Source organism: Pimephales promelas, chromosome 8 (assembly GCF_988280905.1).
Source record: "Pimephales promelas chromosome 8, fPimPro1.hap1.1, whole genome shotgun sequence".
In the NCBI taxonomy this organism is placed as follows: Eukaryota; Metazoa; Chordata; class Actinopteri; order Cypriniformes; family Leuciscidae; genus Pimephales; species Pimephales promelas.
In genome coordinates, this window is record NC_142776.1 from 35352456 (window position 1) to 35379491 (window position 27036).

Genomic DNA, 27036 nt, shown 5'->3' on the forward strand with positions numbered 1-27036 from the left:
GAAAAATGAAGTTTCTCCAATCTTCTCAAAGCTCTGGATTATGATAGACGGCCACGAGACTTTGACCTGAGTGCAAAAATGGAGGCTCTAGACCCTTCCAGAGCTGAGATATCGAAATTCAAAATTTCGACCCGAAAAAAAAACGACAGTGTTACCCCTTTCGTTTTTTTTCATTTTCGGGCGAAAAATGAAGTTTCTCCAATCTTCTCAAAGCTCTGGATTCTGATAGAGGGGCGCGAGACTTTGACCTGAGTGCAAAAATGGAGGCTCTAGACCCTCCCAGAGCTGAGATATCGAAATTCAAAATTTCGACCCGAAAAAAAAACGACAGTGTTACCCCTTTCGTTTTTTTTTTCATTTTCGGGCGAAAAATGAAGTTTCTCCAATCTTCTCAAAACTCTGGATTCTGATAGAGGGGCGCGAGACTTTGACCTGAGTGCAAAAATGGAGGCTCTAGACCCTCCCAGAGCTGAGATATCGAAATTCAAAATTTCGACCCGAAAAAAAAACGACAGTGTTACCCCTTTCGTTTTTTTTTCATTTTCGGGCGAAAAATGAAGTTTCTCCAATCTTCTCAAAACTCTGGATTCTGATAGAGGGGCGCGAGACTTTGACCTGAGTGCAAAAATGGAGGCTCTAGACCCTTCCAGAGCTGAGATATCGAAATTCAAAATTTCAACCCGAAAAAAAAAACGACAGTGTTACCCCTTTCGTTTTTTTTCATTTTCGGGCGAAAAATGAAGTTTCTCCAATCTTCTCAAAACTCTGGATTATGATAGAGGGCCACGAGACTTTGACCTGAGTGCAAAAATGGAGGCTCTAGACCCTTCCAGAGCTGAGATATCGAAATTCAAAATTTCGACCCGAAAAAAAAAACGACAGTGTTACCCCTTTTGTTTTTTTTCATTTTTGGGCGAAAAATTAAGTTTCTCCAATCTTCTCAAAACTCTGGATTCTGATAGAGGGGCGCGAGACTTTGACCTGAGTGCAAAAATGGAGGCTCTAGACCCTTCCAGAGCTGAGATATCGAAATTCAAAATTTCGACCCGAAAAAAAAAACGACAGTGTTACCCCTTTCGTTTTTTTTTATTTTCGGGCGAAAAATGAAGCTTCTCCAATCTTCTCAAAACTCTGGATTCTGATAGAGGGCTGTGAGACTTTGACCTTAGTGCAAAAATGGAGGCTCTAGACCCTCCCAGAGCTGAGATATCGAAATTCAAAATTTCGACCCGAAAAAAAAACGACAGTGTTATCCCTTTCGTTTTTTTTCATTTTCGGGCGAAAAATGAAGTTTCTCCAATCTTCTCAAAACTCTGAATTCTGATAGAGGGGCGCGAGACTTTGACCTGAGTGCAAAAATGGAGGATCTAGACCCTTCCAGAGCTGAGATATCGAAATTCAAAATTTCGACCCGAAAAAAAAAACGACAGTGTTACCCCTTTCGTTTTTTTTCATTTTCGGGCGAAAAATGAAGTTTCTCCAATCTTCTCAAAACTCTGGATTATGATAGAGGGCCACGAGACTTTGACCTGAGTGCAAAAATGGAGGCTCTAGACCCTCCCAGAGCTGAGATATCGAAATTCAAAATTTCGACCCGAAAAAAAAACGACAGTGTTACCCCTTTCGTTTATTTTTTCATTTTCGGGCGAAAAATGAAGTTTCTCCAATCTTCTCAAAGCTCTGGATTATGATAGACGGCCACGAGACTTTGACCTGAGTGCAAAAATGGAGGCTCTAGACCCTTCCAGAGCTGAGATATCGAAATTCAAAATTTCGACCCGAAAAAAAAACGACAGTGTTACCCCTTTCGTTTTTTTTCATTTTCGGGCGAAAAATGAAGTTTCTCCAATCTTCTCAAAACTCTGGATTCTGATAGAGGGGCGCGAGACTTTGACCTGAGTGCAAAAATGGAGGCTCTAGACCCTCCCAGAGCTGAGATATCGAAATTCAAAATTTTGACCCGAAAAAAAAACGACAGTGTTACCCCTTTCGTTTTTTTTTTCATTTTCGGGCGAAAAATGAAGTTTCTCCAATCTTCTCAAAACTCTGGATTCTGATAGAGGGGCGCGAGACTTTGACCTGAGTGCAAAAATGGAGGCTCTAGACCCTTCCAGAGCTGAGATATCGAAATTCAAAATTTCGACCAGAAAAAAAACGACAGTGTTACCCCTTTCGTTTTTTTTCATTTTCGGGCGAAAAATGAAGTTTCTCCAATCTTCTCAAAACTCTGGATTATGATAGAGGGCCGCGAGACTTTGACCTGAGTGCAAAAATGGAGTCTCTAGACCCTCCCAGAGCTGAGATATCGAAATTCAAAATTTCGACCCGAAAAAAAAACGACAGTGTTACCCCTTTCGTTTTTTTTCATTTTCGGGCGAAAAATGAAGTTTCTCCAATCTTCTCAAAACTCTGGATTCTGATAGAGGGGCGCGAGACTTTGACCTGAGTGCAAAAATGGAGGCTCTAGACCCTTCCAGAGCTGAGATATCGAAATTCAAAATTTCGACCCGAAAAAAAAACGACAGTGTTACCCCTTTCGTTTTTTTCATTTTCGGGCGAAAAATGAAGTTTCTCCAATCTTCTCAAAACTCTGGATTCTGATAGAGGGGCGCGAGACTTTGACCTGAGTGCAAAAATGGAGGCTCTAGACCCTTCCAGAGCTGAGATATCGAAATTCAAAAATTCGACCCGAAAAAAAAAACGACAGTGTTACCCCTTTCGTTTTTTTTCATTTTCGGGCGAAAAATGACGTTTCTCCAATCTTCTCAAAACTCTGGATTCTGATAGAGGGAGGCGAGACTTTGACTTGAGTGCAAAAATAGAGGATCTAGACCCTTCCAGAGCTGAGATATCGAAATTCAAAATTTCGACCCGGAAAAAAAACGACAGTGTTACCCCTTTCGTTTTTTTTTCATTTTCGGGCGAAAAATGAAGTTTCTCCAATCTTCTCAAAACTCTGGATTCTGATAGAGGGGCGCGAGACTTTGACCTGAGTGCAAAAATGGAGGCTCTAGACCCTTCCAGAGCTGAGATATCGAAATTCAAAATTTCGACCCGAAAAAAAAACGACAGTGTTACCCCTTTCGTTTTTTTTCATTTTCGGGCGAAAAATGAAGTTTCTCCAATCTTCTCAAAACTCTGGATTCTGATAGAGGGGCGCGAGACTTTGACCTGAGTGCAAAAATGGAGGCTCTAGACCCTTCCAGAGCTGAGATATCGAAATTCAAAATTTCGACCCGAAAAAAAAAACGACAGTGTTACCCCTTTCGTTTTTTTTCATTTTCGGGCGAAAAATTACGTTTCTCCAATCTTCTCAAAGCTCTGGATTATGATAGACGACCACGAGACTTTGACCTGAGTGCAAAAATGGAGGCTCTAGACCCTCCCAGAGCTGAGATATCGAAATTCAAAATTTCGACCCGAAAAAAAAACGACAGTGTTACCCCTTTCGTTTTTTTTTCATTTTCGGGCGAAAAATGAAGTTTCTCCAATCTTCTCAAAACTCTGGATTCTGATAGAGGGAGGCGAGACTTTGACTTGAGTGCAAAAATGGAGGATCTAGACCCTTCCAGAGTTGAGATATCGAAATTCAAAATTTCGACCCGGAAAAAAAAACGACAGTGTTACCCCTTTCGTTTTTTTTTTCATTTTCGGGCGAAAAATGAAGTTTCTCCAATCTTCTCAAAACTCTGGATTCTGATAGAGGGGCGCGAGACTTTGACCTGAGTGCAAAAATGGAGGCTCTAGACCCTTCCAGAGCTGAGATATCGAAATTCAAAATTTCGACCCGAAAAAAAACGACAGTGTTACCCCTTTCGTTTTTTTTCATTTTCGGGCGAAAAATGAAGTTTCTCCAATCTTCTCAAAACTCTGGATTCTGATAGAGGGGCGCGAGACTTTGACCTGAGTGCAAAAATGGAGGCTCTAGACCCTTCCAGAGCTGAGATATCGAAATTCAAAATTTCGACCCGAAAAAAAAAACGACAGTGTTACCCCTTTCGTTTTTTTTTCATTTTCGGGCGAAAAATTACGTTTCTCCAATCTTCTCAAAGCTCTGGATTATGATAGACGGCCACGAGACTTTGACCTGAGTGCAAAAATGGAGGCTCTAGACCCTTCCAGAGCTGAGATATCGAAATTCAAAATTTCGACCCGAAAAAAAAACGACAGTGTTACCCCTTTCGTTTTTTTTCATTTTTGGGCGAAAAATTAAGTTTCTCCAATCTTCTCAAAACTCTGGATTCTGATAGAGGGGCGCGAGACTTTGACCTGAGTGCAAAAATGGAGGCTCTAGACCCTTCCAGAGCTGAGATATCGAAATTCAAAATTTCGACCCGAAAAAAAAAACGACAGTGTTACCCCTTTCGTTTTTTTTTATTTTCGGGCGAAAAATGAAGCTTCTCCAATCTTCTCAAAACTCTGGATTCTGATAGAGGGCTGTGAGACTTTGACCTTAGTGCAAAAATGGAGGCTCTAGACCCTCCCAGAGCTGAGATATCGAAATTCAAAATTTCGACCCGAAAAAAAAACGACAGTGTTACCCCTTTCGTTTTTTTTCATTTTCGGGCGAAAAATGAAGTTTCTCCAATCTTCTCAAAACTCTGGATTATGATAGAGGGCCACGAGACTTTGACCTGAGTGCAAAAATGGAGGCTCTAGACCCTCCCAGAGCTGAGATATCGAAATTCAAAATTTCGACCCGAAAAAAAAACGACAGTGTTACCCCTTTCGTTTATTTTTTCATTTTCGGGCGAAAAATGAAGTTTCTCCAATCTTCTCAAAGCTCTGGATTATGATAGACGGCCACGAGACTTTGACCTGAGTGCAAAAATGGAGGCTCTAGACCCTCCCAGAGCTGAGATATCGAAATTCAAAATTTCGACCCGAAAAAAAAACGACAGTGTTACCCCTTTCGTTTTTTTTCATTTTCGGGCGAAAAATGAAGTTTCTCCAATCTTCTCAAAACTCTGGATTCTGATAGAGGGGCGCGAGACTTTGACCTGAGTGCAAAAATGGAGGCTCTAGACCCTCCCAGAGCTGAGATATCGAAATTCAAAATTTTGACCCGAAAAAAAAAACGACAGTGTTACCCCTTTCGTTTTTTTTTTCATTTTCGGGCGAAAAATGAAGTTTCTCCAATCTTCTCAAAACTCTGGATTCTGATAGAGGGGCGCGAGACTTTGACCTGAGTGCAAAAATGGAGGCTCTAGACCCTTCCAGAGCTGAGATATCGAAATTCAAAATTTCGACCCGAAAAAAAACGACAGTGTTACCCCTTTCGTTTTTTTTTCATTTTCGGGCGAAAAAATGAAGTTTCTCCAATCTTCTCAAAACTCTGGATTCTGATAGAGGGGCGCGAGACTTTGACCTGAGTGCAAAAATGGAGGCTCTAGACCCTTCCAGAGCTGAGATATCGAAATTCAAAATTTCGACCCGAAAAAAAAACGACAGTGTTACCCCTTTCGTTTTTTTTTCATTTTCGGGCGAAAAATGAAGTTTCTCCAATCTTCTCAAAACTCTGGATTCTGATAGAGGGGCGCGAGACTTTGACCTGAGTGCAAAAATGGAGGCTCTAGACCCTTCCAGAGCTGAGATATCGAAATTCAAAATTTCAACCCGAAAAAAAAAACGACAGTGTTACCCCTTTCGTTTTTTTTCATTTTCGGGCGAAAAATGAAGTTTCTCCAATCTTCTCAAAACTCTGGATTATGATAGAGGGCCACGAGACTTTGACCTGAGTGCAAAAATGGAGGCTCTAGACCCTTCCAGAGCTGAGATATCGAAATTCAAAATTTCGACCCGAAAAAAAAAACGACAGTGTTACCCCTTTTGTTTTTTTTCATTTTTGGGCGAAAAATTAAGTTTCTCCAATCTTCTCAAAACTCTGGATTCTGATAGAGGGGCGCGAGACTTTGACCTGAGTGCAAAAATGGAGGCTCTAGACCCTTCCAGAGCTGAGATATCGAAATTCAAAATTTCGACCCGAAAAAAAAAACGACAGTGTTACCCCTTTCGTTTTTTTTTATTTTCGGGCGAAAAATGAAGCTTCTCCAATCTTCTCAAAACTCTGGATTCTGATAGAGGGCTGTGAGACTTTGACCTTAGTGCAAAAATGGAGGCTCTAGACCCTCCCAGAGCTGAGATATCGAAATTCAAAATTTCGACCCGAAAAAAAAACGACAGTGTTACCCCTTTCGTTTTTTTTCATTTTCGGGCGAAAAATGAAGTTTCTCCAATCTTCTCAAAACTCTGAATTCTGATAGAGGGGCGCGAGACTTTGACCTGAGTGCAAAAATGGAGGATCTAGACCCTTCCAGAGCTGAGATATCGAAATTCAAAATTTCGACCCGAAAAAAAAAACGACAGTGTTACCCCTTTCGTTTTTTTTCATTTTCGGGCGAAAAATGAAGTTTCTCCAATCTTCTCAAAACTCTGGATTATGATAGAGGGCCACGAGACTTTGACCTGAGTGCAAAAATGGAGGCTCTAGACCCTCCCAGAGCTGAGATATCGAAATTCAAAATTTCGACCCGAAAAAAAAACGACAGTGTTACCCCTTTCGTTTATTTTTTCATTTTCGGGCGAAAAATGAAGTTTCTCCAATCTTCTCAAAGCTCTGGATTATGATAGACGGCCACGAGACTTTGACCTGAGTGCAAAAATGGAGGCTCTAGACCCTTCCAGAGCTGAGATATCGAAATTCAAAATTTCGACCCGAAAAAAAAACGACAGTGTTACCCCTTTCGTTTTTTTTCATTTTCGGGCGAAAAATGAAGTTTCTCCAATCTTCTCAAAACTCTGGATTCTGATAGAGGGGCGCGAGACTTTGACCTGAGTGCAAAAATGGAGGCTCTAGACCCTCCCAGAGCTGAGATATCGAAATTCAAAATTTTGACCCGAAAAAAAAACGACAGTGTTACCCCTTTCGTTTTTTTTTTCATTTTCGGGCGAAAAATGAAGTTTCTCCAATCTTCTCAAAACTCTGGATTCTGATAGAGGGGCGCGAGACTTTGACCTGAGTGCAAAAATGGAGGCTCTAGACCCTTCCAGAGCTGAGATATCGAAATTCAAAATTTCGACCCGAAAAAAAACGACAGTGTTACCCCTTTCGTTTTTTTTCATTTTCGGGCGAAAAATGAAGTTTCTCCAATCTTCTCAAAACTCTGGATTATGATAGAGGGCCGCGAGACTTTGACCTGAGTGCAAAAATGGAGTCTCTAGACCCTCCCAGAGCTGAGATATCGAAATTCAAAATTTCGACCCGAAAAAAAAACGACAGTGTTACCCCTTTCGTTTTTTTTCATTTTCGGGCGAAAAATGAAGTTTCTCCAATCTTCTCAAAACTCTGGATTCTGATAGAGGGGCGCGAGACTTTGACCTGAGTGCAAAAATGGAGGCTCTAGACCCTTCCAGAGCTGAGATATCGAAATTCAAAATTTCGACCCGAAAAAAAAACGACAGTGTTACCCCTTTCGTTTTTTTTCATTTTCGGGCGAAAAATGAAGTTTCTCCAATCTTCTCAAAACTCTGGATTCTGATAGAGGGGCGCGAGACTTTGACCTGAGTGCAAAAATGGAGGCTCTAGACCCTTCCAGAGCTGAGATATCGAAATTCAAAATTTCGACCCGAAAAAAAAAACGACAGTGTTACCCCTTTCGTTTTTTTTCATTTTCGGGCGAAAAATTACGTTTCTCCAATCTTCTCAAAGCTCTGGATTATGATAGACGACCACGAGACTTTGACCTGAGTGCAAAAATGGAGGCTCTAGACCCTCCCAGAGCTGAGATATCGAAATTCAAAATTTCGACCCGAAAAAAAAACGACAGTGTTACCCCTTTCGTTTTTTTTCATTTTCGGGCGAAAAATGAAGTTTCTCCAATCTTCTCAAAACTCTGGATTCTGATAGAGGGAGGCGAGACTTTGACTTGAGTGCAAAAATGGAGGATCTAGACCCTTCCAGAGTTGAGATATCGAAATTCAAAATTTCGACCCGGAAAAAAAAACGACAGTGTTACCCCTTTCGTTTTTTTTTTCATTTTCGGACGAAAAATGAAGTTTCTCCAATCTTCTCAAAACTCTGGATTCTGATAGAGGGGCGCGAGACTTTGACCTGAGTGCAAAAATGGAGGCTCTAGACCCTTCCAGAGCTGAGATATCGAAATTCAAAATTTCGACCCGAAAAAAAACGACAGTGTTACCCCTTTCGTTTTTTTTCATTTTCGGGCGAAAAATGAAGTTTCTCCAATCTTCTCAAAACTCTGGATTCTGATAGAGGGGCGCGAGACTTTGACCTGAGTGCAAAAATGGAGGCTCTAGACCCTTCCAGAGCTGAGATATCGAAATTCAAAATTTCGACCCGAAAAAAAAAACGACAGTGTTACCCCTTTCGTTTTTTTTTCATTTTCGGGCGAAAAATTACGTTTCTCCAATCTTCTCAAAGCTCTGGATTATGATAGACGGCCACGAGACTTTGACCTGAGTGCAAAAATGGAGGCTCTAGACCCTTCCAGAGCTGAGATATCGAAATTCAAAATTTCGACCCGAAAAAAAAACGACAGTGTTACCCCTTTCGTTTTTTTTCATTTTTGGGCGAAAAATTAAGTTTCTCCAATCTTCTCAAAACTCTGGATTCTGATAGAGGGGCGCGAGACTTTGACCTGAGTGCAAAAATGGAGGCTCTAGACCCTTCCAGAGCTGAGATATCGAAATTCAAAATTTCGACCCGAAAAAAAAAACGACAGTGTTACCCCTTTCGTTTTTTTTTATTTTCGGGCGAAAAATGAAGCTTCTCCAATCTTCTCAAAACTCTGGATTCTGATAGAGGGCTGTGAGACTTTGACCTTAGTGCAAAAATGGAGGCTCTAGACCCTCCCAGAGCTGAGATATCGAAATTCAAAATTTCGACCCGAAAAAAAAACGACAGTGTTACCCCTTTCGTTTTTTTTCATTTTCGGGCGAAAAATGAAGTTTCTCCAATCTTCTCAAAACTCTGGATTATGATAGAGGGCCACGAGACTTTGACCTGAGTGCAAAAATGGAGGCTCTAGACCCTCCCAGAGCTGAGATATCGAAATTCAAAATTTCGACCCGAAAAAAAAACGACAGTGTTACCCCTTTCGTTTATTTTTTCATTTTCGGGCGAAAAATGAAGTTTCTCCAATCTTCTCAAAGCTCTGGATTATGATAGACGGCCACGAGACTTTGACCTGAGTGCAAAAATGGAGGCTCTAGACCCTCCCAGAGCTGAGATATCGAAATTCAAAATTTCGACCCGAAAAAAAAACGACAGTGTTACCCCTTTCGTTTTTTTTCATTTTCGGGCGAAAAATGAAGTTTCTCCAATCTTCTCAAAACTCTGGATTCTGATAGAGGGGCGCGAGACTTTGACCTGAGTGCAAAAATGGAGGCTCTAGACCCTCCCAGAGCTGAGATATCGAAATTCAAAATTTTGACCCGAAAAAAAAAACGACAGTGTTACCCCTTTCGTTTTTTTTTTCATTTTCGGGCGAAAAATGAAGTTTCTCCAATCTTCTCAAAACTCTGGATTCTGATAGAGGGGCGCGAGACTTTGACCTGAGTGCAAAAATGGAGGCTCTAGACCCTTCCAGAGCTGAGATATCGAAATTCAAAATTTCGACCCGAAAAAAAACGACAGTGTTACCCCTTTCGTTTTTTTTTCATTTTCGGGCGAAAAAATGAAGTTTCTCCAATCTTCTCAAAACTCTGGATTCTGATAGAGGGGCGCGAGACTTTGACCTGAGTGCAAAAATGGAGGCTCTAGACCCTTCCAGAGCTGAGATATCGAAATTCAAAATTTCGACCCGAAAAAAAAACGACAGTGTTACCCCTTTCGTTTTTTTTCATTTTCGGGCGAAAAATGAAGTTTCTCCAATCTTCTCAAAACTCTGGATTATGATAGAGGGCCGCGAGACTTTGACCTGAGTGCAAAAATGGAGTCTCTAGACCCTCCCAGAGCTGAGATATCGAAATTCAAAATTTCGACCCGAAAAAAAAACGACAGTGTTACCCCTTTCGTTTTTTTTTCATTTTCGGGCGAAAAATGAAGTTTCTCCAATCTTCTCAAAACTCTGGATTCTGATAGAGGGGCGCGAGACTTTGACCTGAGTGCAAAAATGGAGGCTCTAGACCCTCCCAGAGCTGAGATATCGAAATTCAAAATTTCGACCCGAAAAAAAAACGACAGTGTTACCCCTTTCGTTTTTTTTTCATTTTCGGGCGAAAAATGAAGTTTCTCCAATCTTCTCAAAACTCTGGATTCTGATAGAGGGGCGCGAGACTTTGACCTGAGTGCAAAAATGGAGGCTCTAGACCCTTCCAGAGCTGAGATATCGAAATTCAAAATTTCAACCCGAAAAAAAAAACGACAGTGTTACCCCTTTCGTTTTTTTTCATTTTCGGGCGAAAAATGAAGTTTCTCCAATCTTCTCAAAACTCTGGATTATGATAGAGGGCCACGAGACTTTGACCTGAGTGCAAAAATGGAGGCTCTAGACCCTTCCAGAGCTGAGATATCGAAATTCAAAATTTCGACCCGAAAAAAAAAACGACAGTGTTACCCCTTTTGTTTTTTTTCATTTTTGGGCGAAAAATTAAGTTTCTCCAATCTTCTCAAAACTCTGGATTCTGATAGAGGGGCGCGAGACTTTGACCTGAGTGCAAAAATGGAGGCTCTAGACCCTTCCAGAGCTGAGATATCGAAATTCAAAATTTCGACCCGAAAAAAAAAACGACAGTGTTACCCCTTTCGTTTTTTTTTATTTTCGGGCGAAAAATGAAGCTTCTCCAATCTTCTCAAAACTCTGGATTCTGATAGAGGGCTGTGAGACTTTGACCTTAGTGCAAAAATGGAGGCTCTAGACCCTCCCAGAGCTGAGATATCGAAATTCAAAATTTCGACCCGAAAAAAAAACGACAGTGTTACCCCTTTCGTTTTTTTTCATTTTCGGGCGAAAAATGAAGTTTCTCCAATCTTCTCAAAACTCTGAATTCTGATAGAGGGGCGCGAGACTTTGACCTGAGTGCAAAAATGGAGGATCTAGACCCTTCCAGAGCTGAGATATCGAAATTCAAAATTTCGACCCGAAAAAAAAAACGACAGTGTTACCCCTTTCGTTTTTTTTCATTTTCGGGCGAAAAATGAAGTTTCTCCAATCTTCTCAAAACTCTGGATTATGATAGAGGGCCACGAGACTTTGACCTGAGTGCAAAAATGGAGGCTCTAGACCCTCCCAGAGCTGAGATATCGAAATTCAAAATTTCGACCCGAAAAAAAAACGACAGTGTTACCCCTTTCGTTTATTTTTTCATTTTCGGGCGAAAAATGAAGTTTCTCCAATCTTCTCAAAGCTCTGGATTATGATAGACGGCCACGAGACTTTGACCTGAGTGCAAAAATGGAGGCTCTAGACCCTTCCAGAGCTGAGATATCGAAATTCAAAATTTCGACCCGAAAAAAAAACGACAGTGTTACCCCTTTCGTTTTTTTTCATTTTCGGGCGAAAAATGAAGTTTCTCCAATCTTCTCAAAACTCTGGATTCTGATAGAGGGGCGCGAGACTTTGACCTGAGTGCAAAAATGGAGGCTCTAGACCCTCCCAGAGCTGAGATATCGAAATTCAAAATTTTGACCCGAAAAAAAAACGACAGTGTTACCCCTTTCGTTTTTTTTTTCATTTTCGGGCGAAAAATGAAGTTTCTCCAATCTTCTCAAAACTCTGGATTCTGATAGAGGGGCGCGAGACTTTGACCTGAGTGCAAAAATGGAGGCTCTAGACCCTTCCAGAGCTGAGATATCGAAATTCAAAATTTCGACCCGAAAAAAAACGACAGTGTTACCCCTTTCGTTTTTTTTCATTTTCGGGCGAAAAATGAAGTTTCTCCAATCTTCTCAAAACTCTGGATTATGATAGAGGGCCGCGAGACTTTGACCTGAGTGCAAAAATGGAGTCTCTAGACCCTCCCAGAGCTGAGATATCGAAATTCAAAATTTCGACCCGAAAAAAAAACGACAGTGTTACCCCTTTCGTTTTTTTTCATTTTCGGGCGAAAAATGAAGTTTCTCCAATCTTCTCAAAACTCTGGATTCTGATAGAGGGGCGCGAGACTTTGACCTGAGTGCAAAAATGGAGGCTCTAGACCCTTCCAGAGCTGAGATATCGAAATTCAAAATTTCGACCCGAAAAAAAAACGACAGTGTTACCCCTTTCGTTTTTTTCATTTTCGGGCGAAAAATGAAGTTTCTCCAATCTTCTCAAAACTCTGGATTCTGATAGAGGGGCGCGAGACTTTGACCTGAGTGCAAAAATGGAGGCTCTAGACCCTTCCAGAGCTGAGATATCGAAATTCAAAAATTCGACCCGAAAAAAAAAACGACAGTGTTACCCCTTTCGTTTTTTTTCATTTTCGGGCGAAAAATGACGTTTCTCCAATCTTCTCAAAACTCTGGATTCTGATAGAGGGAGGCGAGACTTTGACTTGAGTGCAAAAATAGAGGATCTAGACCCTTCCAGAGCTGAGATATCGAAATTCAAAATTTCGACCCGGAAAAAAAACGACAGTGTTACCCCTTTCGTTTTTTTTTCATTTTCGGGCGAAAAATGAAGTTTCTCCAATCTTCTCAAAACTCTGGATTCTGATAGAGGGGCGCGAGACTTTGACCTGAGTGCAAAAATGGAGGCTCTAGACCCTTCCAGAGCTGAGATATCGAAATTCAAAATTTCGACCCGAAAAAAAAACGACAGTGTTACCCCTTTCGTTTTTTTTCATTTTCGGGCGAAAAATGAAGTTTCTCCAATCTTCTCAAAACTCTGGATTCTGATAGAGGGGCGCGAGACTTTGACCTGAGTGCAAAAATGGAGGCTCTAGACCCTTCCAGAGCTGAGATATCGAAATTCAAAATTTCGACCCGAAAAAAAAAACGACAGTGTTACCCCTTTCGTTTTTTTTCATTTTCGGGCGAAAAATTACGTTTCTCCAATCTTCTCAAAGCTCTGGATTATGATAGACGACCACGAGACTTTGACCTGAGTGCAAAAATGGAGGCTCTAGACCCTCCCAGAGCTGAGATATCGAAATTCAAAATTTCGACCCGAAAAAAAAACGACAGTGTTACCCCTTTCGTTTTTTTTCATTTTCGGGCGAAAAATGAAGTTTCTCCAATCTTCTCAAAACTCTGGATTCTGATAGAGGGAGGCGAGACTTTGACTTGAGTGCAAAAATGGAGGATCTAGACCCTTCCAGAGTTGAGATATCGAAATTCAAAATTTCGACCCGGAAAAAAAAACGACAGTGTTACCCCTTTCGTTTTTTTTTTCATTTTCGGGCGAAAAATGAAGTTTCTCCAATCTTCTCAAAACTCTGGATTCTGATAGAGGGGCGCGAGACTTTGACCTGAGTGCAAAAATGGAGGCTCTAGACCCTTCCAGAGCTGAGATATCGAAATTCAAAATTTCGACCCGAAAAAAAACGACAGTGTTACCCCTTTCGTTTTTTTTCATTTTCGGGCGAAAAATGAAGTTTCTCCAATCTTCTCAAAACTCTGGATTCTGATAGAGGGGCGCGAGACTTTGACCTGAGTGCAAAAATGGAGGCTCTAGACCCTTCCAGAGCTGAGATATCGAAATTCAAAATTTCGACCCGAAAAAAAAAACGACAGTGTTACCCCTTTCGTTTTTTTTTCATTTTCGGGCGAAAAATTACGTTTCTCCAATCTTCTCAAAGCTCTGGATTATGATAGACGGCCACGAGACTTTGACCTGAGTGCAAAAATGGAGGCTCTAGACCCTTCCAGAGCTGAGATATCGAAATTCAAAATTTCGACCCGAAAAAAAAACGACAGTGTTACCCCTTTCGTTTTTTTTCATTTTTGGGCGAAAAATTAAGTTTCTCCAATCTTCTCAAAACTCTGGATTCTGATAGAGGGGCGCGAGACTTTGACCTGAGTGCAAAAATGGAGGCTCTAGACCCTTCCAGAGCTGAGATATCGAAATTCAAAATTTCGACCCGAAAAAAAAAACGACAGTGTTACCCCTTTCGTTTTTTTTTATTTTCGGGCGAAAAATGAAGCTTCTCCAATCTTCTCAAAACTCTGGATTCTGATAGAGGGCTGTGAGACTTTGACCTTAGTGCAAAAATGGAGGCTCTAGACCCTCCCAGAGCTGAGATATCGAAATTCAAAATTTCGACCCGAAAAAAAAACGACAGTGTTACCCCTTTCGTTTTTTTTCATTTTCGGGCGAAAAATGAAGTTTCTCCAATCTTCTCAAAACTCTGGATTATGATAGAGGGCCACGAGACTTTGACCTGAGTGCAAAAATGGAGGCTCTAGACCCTCCCAGAGCTGAGATATCGAAATTCAAAATTTCGACCCGAAAAAAAAACGACAGTGTTACCCCTTTCGTTTATTTTTTCATTTTCGGGCGAAAAATGAAGTTTCTCCAATCTTCTCAAAGCTCTGGATTATGATAGACGGCCACGAGACTTTGACCTGAGTGCAAAAATGGAGGCTCTAGACCCTCCCAGAGCTGAGATATCGAAATTCAAAATTTCGACCCGAAAAAAAAACGACAGTGTTACCCCTTTCGTTTTTTTTCATTTTCGGGCGAAAAATGAAGTTTCTCCAATCTTCTCAAAACTCTGGATTCTGATAGAGGGGCGCGAGACTTTGACCTGAGTGCAAAAATGGAGGCTCTAGACCCTCCCAGAGCTGAGATATCGAAATTCAAAATTTTGACCCGAAAAAAAAAACGACAGTGTTACCCCTTTCGTTTTTTTTTTCATTTTCGGGCGAAAAATGAAGTTTCTCCAATCTTCTCAAAACTCTGGATTCTGATAGAGGGGCGCGAGACTTTGACCTGAGTGCAAAAATGGAGGCTCTAGACCCTTCCAGAGCTGAGACATCGAAATTCAAAATTTCGACCCGAAAAAAAACGACAGTGTTACCCCTTTCGTTTTTTTTTCATTTTCGGGCGAAAAAATGAAGTTTCTCCAATCTTCTCAAAACTCTGGATTCTGATAGAGGGGCGCGAGACTTTGACCTGAGTGCAAAAATGGAGGCTCTAGACCCTTCCAGAGCTGAGATATCGAAATTCAAAATTTCGACCCGAAAAAAAAACGACAGTGTTACCCCTTTCGTTTTTTTTCATTTTCGGGCGAAAAATGAAGTTTCTCCAATCTTCTCAAAACTCTGGATTATGATAGAGGGCCGCGAGACTTTGACCTGAGTGCAAAAATGGAGTCTCTAGACCCTCCCAGAGCTGAGATATCGAAATTCAAAATTTCGACCCGGAAAAAAAACGACAGTGTTACCTCTTTCATTTTTTTTCATTTTCGGGCGAAAAATGAAGTTTCTCCAATCTTCTCAAAACTCTGGATTCTGATAGAGGGGCGCGAGACTTTGACCTGAGTGCAAAAATGGAGGCTCTAGACCCTTCCAGAGCTGAGATATCGAAATTCAAAATTTCGACCCGAAAAAAAAAAACGACAGTGTTACCCCTTTCGTTTTTTTTCATTTTCGGGCGAAAAATGAAGTTTCTCCAATCTTCTCAAAACTCTGGATTCTGATAGAGGGGCGCGAGACTTTGACCTGAGTGCAAAAATGGAGGCTCTAGACCCTTCCAGAGCTGAGATATCGAAATTCAAAATTTCGACCCGAAAAAAAAACGACAGTGTTACCCCTTTCGTTTTTTTTCATTTTCAGGCGAAAAATGACGTTTCTCCAATCTTCTCAAAACTCTGGATTCTGATAGAGGGAGGCGAGACTTTGACTTGAGTGCAAAAATAGAGGATCTAGACCCTTCCAGAGCTGAGATATCGAAATTCAAAATTTCGACCCAGAAAAAAAACGACAGTGTTACCCCTTTCATTTTTTTTCATTTTCGGGCGAAAAATGAAGTTTCTCCAATCTTCTCAAAACTCTGGATTCTGATAGAGGGGCGCGAGACTTTGACCTGAGTGCAAAAATGGAGGCTCTAGACCCTTCCAGAGCTGAGATATCGAAATTCAAAATTTTGACCCGAAAAAAAAAAACGACAGTGTTACCCCTTTCGTTTTTTTTCATTTTCGGGCGAAAAATTACGTTTCTCCAATCTTCTCAAAGCTCTGGATTATGATAGACGGCCACGAGACTTTGACCTGACTGCAAAAATGGAGGCTCTAGACCCTTCCAGAGCTGAGATATCGAAAGTCAAAATTTCGACCCGAAAAAAAAACGACAGTGTTACCCCTTTGTTTTTTTTCATTTTCGGGCGAAAAATGAAGTTTCTCCAATCTTCTCAAAACTCTGGATTCTGATAGAGGGGCGCGAGACTTTGACCTGAGTGCAAAAATGGAGGCTCTAGACCCTTCCAGAGCTGAGATATCGAAATTCAAAATTTCGACCCGAAAAAAAAACGACAGTGTTACCCCTTTTGTTTTTTTTCATTTTCGGGCGAAAAATGAAGTTTCTCCAATCTTCTCAAAGCTCTGGATTCTGATAGAGGGGCGCGAGACTTTGACCTGAGTGCAAAAATGGAGGCTCTAGACCAGGGGTCCCCAACTGGCGGACCGGGGTCCAGGTCCGGACCCCAATACCTTTTTATCCGGACCTCTAAACATTTTTATTAAAAAGTTTATGAAAAAAAATAAAATTATTTTTTACCGAAAGTAATTTTTGAACAGGCGTGCGCGCGGGCAGCTATGTGTGTCAGGTCCTTTGCAAGAGCCGGGTTCTGGAGAGATCACAAACTTTGGCTTGTACACACATTACTATGATATTTGTGAATTGATTATTATGGCTTTGTCAAATGAGAAAAGTGGACTCTGAAAACCGCATCTTTCGAGATGAGTGGACTGAAGTGTACGCGTTCATTTTTACAGCTCTACGAGGCCCATGTGTCTTATTTGTTCGGAGTCTGTTGCTGTTGTTATAAGTGGAAACATCAAGCGGCATTTCGAGACAAGACACACAACTTTCAATGAAAATTATCTGCCAATAAAAATTATGCTTCCTGTTGCTGTTATTTATGATGAAAAGTTTGACGTTTGAATATTTGCACTAAAATGAAATAATACTTGAATGAATTTCAACAAAATCAGTTGAATACATTTAAAGATAAAGATTTTATTGTCAAAGATTTTGTCAATTTGTTGACATGGTTACAATTTAATAAAATGAAAGAACTTATTTTGCCGGGTGTTTTTGCATGTCCGGACCCTCGTTTACTGGGCTCATTGGGTTAGTGGACCTCTTGCCAATTTAGTTAAGGACCCCTGCTCTAGACCCTCCCAGAGCTGAGATATCGAAATTCAAAATTTCGACCCGAAAAAAAAACGACAGTGTTACTTACCCCTTTCGTTTTTTTTTCATTTTCGGGCGAAAAATGAAGTTTCTCCAATCTTCTCAAAACTCTGGATTCTGATAGAGGGGCGCGAGACTTTGACCTGAGTGCAAAAATGGAGGCTCTAGACCCTTCCAGAGCTGAGATATCGAAATTCAAAATTTCAACCCGAAAAAAAAAACGACAGTGTTACCCCTTTCGTTTTTTTTCATTTTCGGGCGAAAAAATGAAGCTTCTCCAATCTTCTCAAAACTCTGGATTCTGATAGAGGGCTGTGAGACTTTGACCTTAGTGCAAAAATGGAGGCTCTAGACCCTCCCAGAGCTGAGATATCGAAATTCAAAATTTCGACCCGAAAAAAAAACGACAGTGTTACCCCTTTCGTTTTTTTTCATTTTCGGGCGAAAAATGAAGTTTCTCCAATCTTCTCAAAACTCTGGATTCTGATAGAGGGGCGCGAGACTTTGACCTGAGTGCAAAAATGGAGGATCTAGACCCTTCCAGAGCTGAGATATCGAAATTCAAAATTTCGACCCGAAAAAAAAAACGACAGTGTTACCCCTTTCGTTTTTTTTCATATTCGGGCGAAAAATGAAGTTTCTCCAATCTTCTCAAAACTCTGGATTCTGATAGAGGGGCGCGAGACTTTGACCTGAGTGCAAAAATGGAGGCTCTAGACCCTTCCAGAGCTGAGATATCGAAATTCAAAATTTCGACCCGAAAAAAAAAAACGACATTGTTACCCCTTTCGTTTTTTTTCATTTTCGGGCGAAAAAATACGTTTCTCCAATCTTCTCAAAGCTCTGGATTATGATAGACGGCCACGAGACTTTGACCTGAGTGCAAAAATGGAGGCTCTAGACCCTTCCAGAGCTGAGATATCGAAATTCAAAATTTCGACCCGAAAAAAAAACGACAGTGTTACCCCTTTCAATTTTTTTCATTTTCGGGCGAAAAATGAAGTTTCTCCAATCTTCTCAAAACTCTGGATTCTGATAGAGGGGCGCGAGACTTTGACCTGAGTGCAAAAATGGAGGCTCTAGACCCTTCCAGAGCTGAGATATCGAAATTCAAAATTTCGACCCGAAAAAAAAACGACAGTGTTACCCCTTTCGTTTTTTTTCATTTTCGGGCGAAAAATGAAGTTTCTCCAATCTTCTCAAAGCTCTGGATTCTGATAGAGGGGCGCGAGACTTTGACCTGAGTGCAAAAATGGAGGCTCTAGACCCTCCCAGAGCTGAGATATCGAAATTCAAAATTTCGACCCGAAAAAAAAACGACAGTGTTACCCCTTTCGTTTTTTTTTCATTTTCGGGCGAAAAATGAAGTTTCTCCAATCTTCTCAAAACTCTGGATTCTGATAGAGGGGCGCGAGACTTTGACCTGAGTGCAAAAATGGAGGCTCTAGACCCTTCCAGAGCTGAGATATCGAAATTCAAAATTTCGACCCGAAAAAAAACGACAGTGTTACCCCTTTCGTTTTTTTTTCATTTTCGGGCGAAAAAATGAAGTTTCTCCAATCTTCTCAAAACTCTGGATTCTGATAGAGGGGCGCGAGACTTTGACCTGAGTGCAAAAATGGAGGCTCTAGACCCTTCCAGAGCTGAGATATCGAAATTCAAAATTTCGACCCGAAAAAAAAACGACAGTGTTACCCCTTTCGTTTTTTTTCATTTTCGGGCGAAAAATGAAGTTTCTCCAATCTTCTCAAAACTCTGGATTATGATAGAGGGCCGCGAGACTTTGACCTGAGTGCAAAAATGGAGGCTCTAGACCCTCCCAGAGCTGAGATATCGAAATTCAAAATTTCGACCCGAAAAAAAAACGACAGTGTTACCCCTTTCGTTTTTTTTCATTTTCGGGCGAAAAATTACGTTTCTCCAATCTTCTCAAAGCTCTGGATTATGATAGACGGCCACGAGACTTTGACCTGAGTGCAAAAATGGAGGCTCTAGACCCTTCCAGAGCTGAGATATCGAAATTCAAAATTTCGACCCGAAAAAAAAACGACAGTGTTACCCCTTTCGTTTTTTTTCATTTTCGGGCGAAAAATGAAGTTTCTCCAATCTTCTCAAAACTCTGGATTATGATAGAGGGCCGCGAGACTTTGACCTGAGTGCAAAAATGGAGGCTCTAGACCCTTCAAGAGCGGAGATATCGAAATTCAAAATTTCGACCCGAAAAAAAAAACGACAGTGTTACCCCTTTCGTTTTTTTTCATTTTCGGGCGAAAAATGAAGTTTCTCCAATCTTCTCAAAACTCTGGATTCTGATAGAGGGGCGCGAGACTTTGACCTGAGTGCAAAAATGGAGGCTCTAGACCCTTCCAGAGCTGAGATATCGAAATTCAAAATTTCGACCCGAAAAAAAAACGACAGTGTTACCCCTTTCGTTTTTTTTCATTTTCGGGCGAAAAATAAAGTTTCTCCAATCTTCTCAAAACTCTGGATTCTGATAGAGGGGCGCGAGACTTTGACCTGAGTGCAAAAATGGAGGCTCTTGCCCCTTCCAGAGCTGAGATATCGAAACTCAAAAATTCGGCCCGAAAAAAAAAACGACAGTGGTACCCCTTACGTTTTTTTTTTTTTGGGTGAAAAATTAAGTTTCTCCAATCTTCCCAAAACTCTGGATTCTGATAGAGGGCCACAAGACTTTGACCTGAGTGCAAAAATGGATGCTCTAGACCCTTCCAGAGCTGAGATATCGAAATTCAAAATTTCGACCCGAAAAAAAAACGACAGTGTTACCCCTTTCGTTTTTTTTCATTTTCGGGCGAAAAATAAAGTTTCTCCAATCTTCTCAAAACTCTGGATTCTGATAGAGGGGCGCGAGACTTTGACCTGAGTGCAAAAATGGAGGCTCTAGCCCCTTCCAGAGCTGAGATATCGAAACTCAAAAATTCGGCCCGAAAAAAAAACGACAGTGGTACCCCTTACGTTTTTTTTTTTCGGGCGAAAAATTAAGTTTCTCCAATCTTCCCAAAACTCTGGATTCTGATAGAGGGCCAAGAGACTTAGACCTGAGTGCAAAAATGGAGGCTCTAGCCCCTTCCAGAGCTGAGATATCGAAACTCAAAAATTCGGCCCGAAAAAAAAACGACAGTGGTACCCCTTACGTTTTTTTTTACGGGCGAAAAATTAAGTTTCTCCAATCTTCCCAAAACTCTGGATTCTGATAGAGGGCCACAAGACTTTGACCTGAGTGCAAAAATGGAGGCTCTAGCCCCTTCCAGAGCTGAGATATCGAAACTCAAAAAAATTCGGCCCGAAAAAAAAACGACAGTGGTACCCCTTACGTTTTTTTTTACGGGCGAAAAATTAAGTTTCTCCAATCTTCCCAAAACTGTGGATTCTGATAGAGGGCCACAAGACTTTGACCTGAGTGCAAAAATGGAGGCTCTAGACCCTCCCAGAGCTGAGATATCGAAATTCAAAATTTCGACCCGAAAAAAAAACGATAGTGTTACCCCTTTCGTTTTTTTTTTCATTTTCGGGCGAAAAATGAAGTTTCTCCAATCTTCTCAAAACTCTGGATTCTGATAGAGGGCTGTGAGACTTTGACCTGAGTGCAAAAATGGAGGCTCTAGACCCTCCCAGAGCTGAGATATCGAAATTCAAAATTTCGACCCGAAAAAAAAAAACGACAGTGTTACCCCTTTCGGTTTTTTTCATTTTCGGGCGAAAAATGAAGTTTCTCCAATCTTCTCAAAACTCTGGATTTTGATAGAGGGGCGCGAGACTTTGACCTGAGTGCAAAAATGGAGGATCTAGACCCTCCCAGAGCTGAGATATCGAAATTCAAAATTTCGACCCGAAAAAAAAACGACAGTGTTACCCCTTTCGTTTTTTTTCATTTTCGGGCGAAAAATGAAGTTTCTCCAATCTTCTCAAAGCTCTGGATTCTGATAGAGGGGTGCGAGACTTTGACCTGAGTGCAAAAATGGAGGCTCTAGACCCTCCCAGAGCTGAGATATCGAAATTCAAAATTTCGACCCGAAAAAAAACCGACAGTGTTACCCCTTTCGTTTTTTTTTCATTTTCGGGCGAAAAATGAAGTTTCTCCAATCTTCTCAAAACTCTGGATTCTGATAGAGGGGCGCGAGACTTTGACCTGAGTGCAAAAATGGAGGCTCTAGACCCTTCCAGAGCTGAGATATCGAAATTCAAAATTTCGACCCGAAAAAAAAACGACAGTGTTACCCCTTTCGTTTTTTTTCATTTTCGGGCGAAAAATGAAGTTTCTCCAATCTTCTCAAAACTCTGGATTCTGATAGAGGGGCACGAGACTTTGACCTGAGTGCAAAAATGGAGGCTCTAGACCCTCCCAGAGCTGAGATATCGAAATTCAAAATTTCGACCCGAAAAAAAAAACGACAGTGTTACCCCTTTCGTTTTTTTTCATTTTTGGGCGAAAAATGAAGTTTCTCCAATCTTCTCAAAGCTCTGGATTATGATAGACGGCCACGAGACTTTGACCTGAGTGCAAAAATGGAGGCTCTAGACCCTCCCAGAGCTGAGATATCGAAATTCAAAATTTCGACCCGAAAAAAAAAACGACAGTGTTACCCCTTTCGTTTTTTTTCATTTTCGGGCGAAAAATGAAGTTTCTCCAATCTTCTCAAAACTCTGGATTATGATAGAGGGCCGCGAGACTTTGACCTGAGTGCAAAAATGGAGGCTCTAGACCCTACCAGAGCTGAGATATCGAAATTCAAAATTTCGACCCGAAAAAAAAAACGACAGTGTTACCCCTTTCGTTTTTTTTCATTTTCGGGTGAAAAATGAAGTTTCTCCAATCTTCTCAAAACTCTGGATTCTGATAGAGGGGCGCGAGACTTTGACCTGAGTGCAAAAATTGAGGCTCTAGACCCTTCCAGAGCTGAGATATCGAAATTCAAAATTTCGACCCGAAAAAAAAACGACAGTGTTACCCCTTTCGTTTTTTTTTCATTTTCGGGCGAAAAATGAAGTTTCTCCAATCTTCTCAAAACTCTGGATTCTGATAGAGGGCCGCGAGACTTTGACCTGAGTGCAAAAATGGAGGATCTAGACCCTTCCAGAGCTGAGATATGGAAATTCAAAATTTCGACCCGGAAAAAAAAACGACAGTGTTACCCCTTTCGTTTTTTTTTTTCATTTTTGGGCGAAAAATTAAGTTTCTCCAATCTTCTCAAAACTCTGGATTATGATAGAGGGCCACGAGACTTTGACCTGAGTGCAAAAATGGATGATCTAGACCCTTCCAGAGCTGAGATATCGAAATTCAAAATTTCGACCCGAAAAAAAAAACGACAGTGTTACCCCTTTCGTTTTTTTTTTTCATTTTCGGGCGAAAAATGAAGTTTCTCCAATCTTCTCAAAACTCTGGATTCTGATAGAGGGGCGCGAGACTTTGACCTGAGTGCAAAAATGGAGGCTCTAGACCCTTCCAGAGCTGAGATATCGAAATTCAAAATTTCGACCCGAAAAAAAAACGACAGTGTTACCCCTTTCGTTTTTTTTTTCATTTTCGGGCGAAAAATGAAGTTTCTCCAATCTTCTCAAAACTCTGGATTCTGATAGAGGGAGGCGAGACTTTGACTTCAGTGCAAAAATGGAGGCTCTAGACCCTTCCAGAGCTGAGATATCGAAATTCAAAATTTCGACCCGAAAAAAAAACGACAGTGGTTTACCCCTTTCGTTTTTTTTTTTCATTTTCGGGCGAAAAATGAAGTTTCTCCAATCTTCTCAAAACTCTGGATTCTGATAGAGGGGCGCGAGACTTTGACCTGAGTGCAAAAATGGAGGCTCTAGACCCTTCCAGAGCTGAGATATCGAAATTCAAAATTTCGACCCGAAAAAAAAACGACAGTGTTACCCCTTTCGTTTTTTTTTCATTTTCGGGTGAAAAATGAAGTTTCTCCAATCTTCTCAAAACTCTGGATTCTGATAGAGGGGCGCGAGACTTTGACCTGAGTGCAAAAATGGAGGCTCTAGACCCTTCCAGAGCTGAGATATCGAAATTAAAAATTTCGACCCGAAAAAAAAACGACAGTGTTACCCCTTTCGTTTTTTTTTCATTTTCGGGCGAAAAATGAAGTTTCTCCAATCTTCTCAAAACTCTGGATTCTGATAGAGGGGCGCGAGACTTTGACCTGAGTGCAAAAATGGAGGATCTAGACCCTTCCAGAGCTGAGATATCGAAATTCAAAATTTCGACCCGAAAAAAAAAACGACAGTGTTACCCCTTTCGTTTTTTTTTCATTTTTGGGCGAAAAATTAAGTTTCTCCAATCTTCTCAAAACTCTGGATTATGATAGAGGGCCACGAGACTTTGACCTGAGTGCAAAAATGGAGGCTCTAGACCCTTCCAGAGCTGAGATATCGAAATTCAAAATTTCGACCCGAAAAAAAAACGACAGTGTTACCCCTTTCGTTTTTTTTCATTTTCGGGCGAAAAATAAAGTTTCTCCAATCTTCTCAAAACTCTGGATTCTGATAGAGGGACGCGAGACTTTGACCTGAGTGCAAAAATGGAGGCTCTAGCCCCTTCCAGAGCTGAGATATCGAAACTCAAAAATTCGGCCCGAAAAAAAAACGACAGTGGTACCACTTACGTTTTTTTTTTTTGGGTGAAAAATTAAGTTTCTCCAATCTTCCCAAAACTCTGGATTCTGATAGAGGGCCACAAGACTTTGACCTGAGTGCAAAAATGGATGCTCTAGACCCTTCCAGAGCTGAGATATCGAAATTCAAAATTTCGACCCGAAAAAAAAACGACAGTGTTACCCCTTTCGTTTTTTTTCATTTTCGGGCGAAAAATAAAGTTTCTCCAATCTTCTCAAAACTCTGGATTCTGATAGAGGGGCGCGAGACTTTGACCTGAGTGCAAAAATGGAGGCTCTAGCCCCTTCCAGAGCTGAGATATCGAAACTCAAAAATTCGGCCCGAAAAAAAAAAACGACAGTGGTACCCCTTACGTTTTTTTTTTCGGGCGAAAAATTAAGTTTCTCCAATCTTCCCAAAACTCTGGATTCTGATAGAGGGCCAAGAGACTTAGACCTGAGTGCAAAAATGGAGGCTCTAGCCCCTTCCAGAGCTGAGATATCGAAACTCAAAAATTCGGCCCGAAAAAAAAAACGACAGTGGTACCCCTTACGTTTTTTTTTACGGGCGAAAAATTAAGTTTCTCCAATCTTCCCAAAACTCTGGATTCTGATAGAGGGCCACAAGACTTTGACCTGAGTGCAAAAATGGAGGCTCTAGCCCCTTCCAGAGCTGAGATATCGAAACTCAAAAATTCGGCTCGAAAAAAAACCGACAGTGGTACCCCTTACGTTTTTTTTTACGGGCGAAAAATTAAGTTTCTCCAATCTTCCCAAAACTGTGGATTCTGATAGAGGGCCACAAGACTTTGACCTGAGTGCAAAAATGGAGGCTCTAGCCCCTTCCAGAGCTGAGATATCGAAACTCAAAAATTCGGCCCGAAAAAAAAACGACAGTGGTACCCCTTACGTTTTTTTTTACGGGCGAAAAATTAAGTTTCTCCAATCTTCCCAAAACTCTGGATTCTGATAGAGGGCCATGAGACTTAGACCTAAGTGCAAAAATGGAGGCTCTAGCCCCTTCCAGAGCTGAGATATCGAAACTCAAAAATTCGGCCCAAAAAAAAAACGACAGTGGTACCCCTTACGTTTTTTTTTTTGGGCGAAAAATTACGTTTCTCCAATCTTCCCAAAACTCTGGATTCTGATAGAGGGCCATGGGACTTAGACCTGAGTGCAAAAATGGAGGCTCTAGCCCCTTCCAGTGCTGAGATATTGAAACTCAAAAATTCGACCTGAAAAAAAAACGACAGTGGTACCCCTTACGTTTTTTTTTTTTCGGGCGAAAAAATTAAGTTTCTCCAATCTTCTCAAAACTCTGGATTCTGATAGAGGGCCATGAGACTTAGACCTGACTGCAAAAATGGAAGCTCTAGACCCTTCCAGAGCTGAGATATCGAAACTCAAAAATTCGAGCGGAAAAAAAAAAACGACAGTGGTACCCCTTTCGGTTTTTTTTTTTCGGGCGAAAAATTAAGGTTCTCCAATCTTCTCAAAACTCTGGATTATGATAGAGGGCCATGAGACTTAGACCTGAGTGCAAAAATGGAGGCTGTAGACCCTCCCAGAGCTGAGATATTGAGATATTTATAATGGCCTAAATGCTACATCGGATCTCAATATCCCAGCTCTGGAAGGGTCTAGAGCCTCCATTTTTGCACTCAGGTCTAAGTCCCAAGGCCCTCTATCGGAATCCAGAGTTTCAAGAAGATCAAAACAAATCAAAGTTGTGATCGTCTTCCCTTTTGTGATGTATATCTGAGTGCTTGATTGGATGGTTGTGGTTTGCTATTGGTGGATCTCATGTGAGTGACAGCTTGCCCCGCCCTCTTGCCAATAAACACGTCATCAAAGAGAAGAGTTGTTGCTGCAAGAGGAGAAATTATTCTCATTAAAGATTTTGAGAGCACATGAATTAAAAAATTATGTTCACGGATAAAGTTTATTTTAAATACGGCAATATTCCACAAAAAACAAGAACATGCTCAAAATAGATGAACAGTTTCACTTACTGTAAATAACTAACTTGCTCAGCATGACAGTAGTTGACATGAAAAAGAAATCTGTCTAGAAGAACATAGTTTTTTGTAAATGCAGCTCTAGCGCCCCTCATGGCAAAAAGAAGAATACAACAATCAGTTGTGTTGCCTAATGAAGTGCATAGTGATTTTAACTAGTTTTTAACGGTGTTTGCTTTTTTTGTTTCAGACCACAAATTATGATGATTTCATACTCACTATTTATTTATTGTCATTTTATGCAGTTCTCAAGTGCCTTTGACCAACCCAGCGGCTCGTTAATTCTACCAATCAGAGAGCTGCTTTCAAAAGCAGATCTACTGATGGACCAATGGCTGGATCTGGATGGAGCTTTACCACAGAGCCAGGTTCTCCTCAGGGCACAGCTGAAGGTTAGACAACGTTATCTTCGATGTTTTTTAAACTTCTCAGGGAGTACATGAACACAATAGCTCAACGTATAAACCCACATGTTCTGTTTTATCCAGATTTTGGATTCACAAATGGCGGCCTTAGTAGCCATGGGTTCAGGTCCAGTTTTGAGTAATAAGCAGATGGCCACCACTGGACAGATCAAAATCTCCCTGTCCTTCCAGAAACAGCTCACAGTGACCGTCCATGCATGCAGGTCTGCTTACTTGTGGATTGTAGTCGTGCTTATATTGTATGGTGGATGGTGTTGGCATGATTATTAACCTGTTTGAGCAACCAAGAAATGTATTTTCAAGTTTATAAGTTGCTTGTGAAAGTCTAAAGCTTGAGGTAAAGTGAGGACGCTCTGTTTGTGTGTTTTCAGGGGTCTGGTTACATCATCGAAGGACAGTTTAGACACCTACGTCTCCCTCATTCTGCTGCCGGATAAAAGCAAGGCCACGAAAAGAAAGACGAGTGTGAAGAAGAAAAGCCTGAACCCAGAGTTCAATGAAAGGTTTGGAGATGTGTGTGTGTGTGTGTGTGTGTCTTTGTCATTCATGAGTAAGAGAGAACGACATTTAAGTGAAGTGTAATCTGTTCTTCAAACTATGATAATAGCTTGATTTTTACCATTTAAATAACATGGTGTATAGATATGATCATTCTTTAGTTCCATACTATAAAG

At 41.0% G+C, this 27036-nt stretch overlaps 1 protein-coding gene across 2 annotated transcripts in view; it reads left to right on the forward strand.

Moving 5' to 3' along the window:
* Positions 1 to 27036, forward strand: part of esyt1b (extended synaptotagmin 1b) — a 70282-nt gene that overhangs the window by 38857 nt on the left and 4389 nt on the right. For both annotated transcript variants that reach the window (XM_089134469.1, XM_089134468.1), the window contains exons 47-49: positions 26183 to 26329; positions 26426 to 26565; positions 26734 to 26865. In XM_089134469.1, the coding sequence (XP_088990595.1) occupies positions 26183 to 26329; positions 26426 to 26565; positions 26734 to 26865 (419 nt within the window). The remainder of the gene's footprint in view (positions 1 to 26182; positions 26330 to 26425; positions 26566 to 26733; positions 26866 to 27036) is intronic.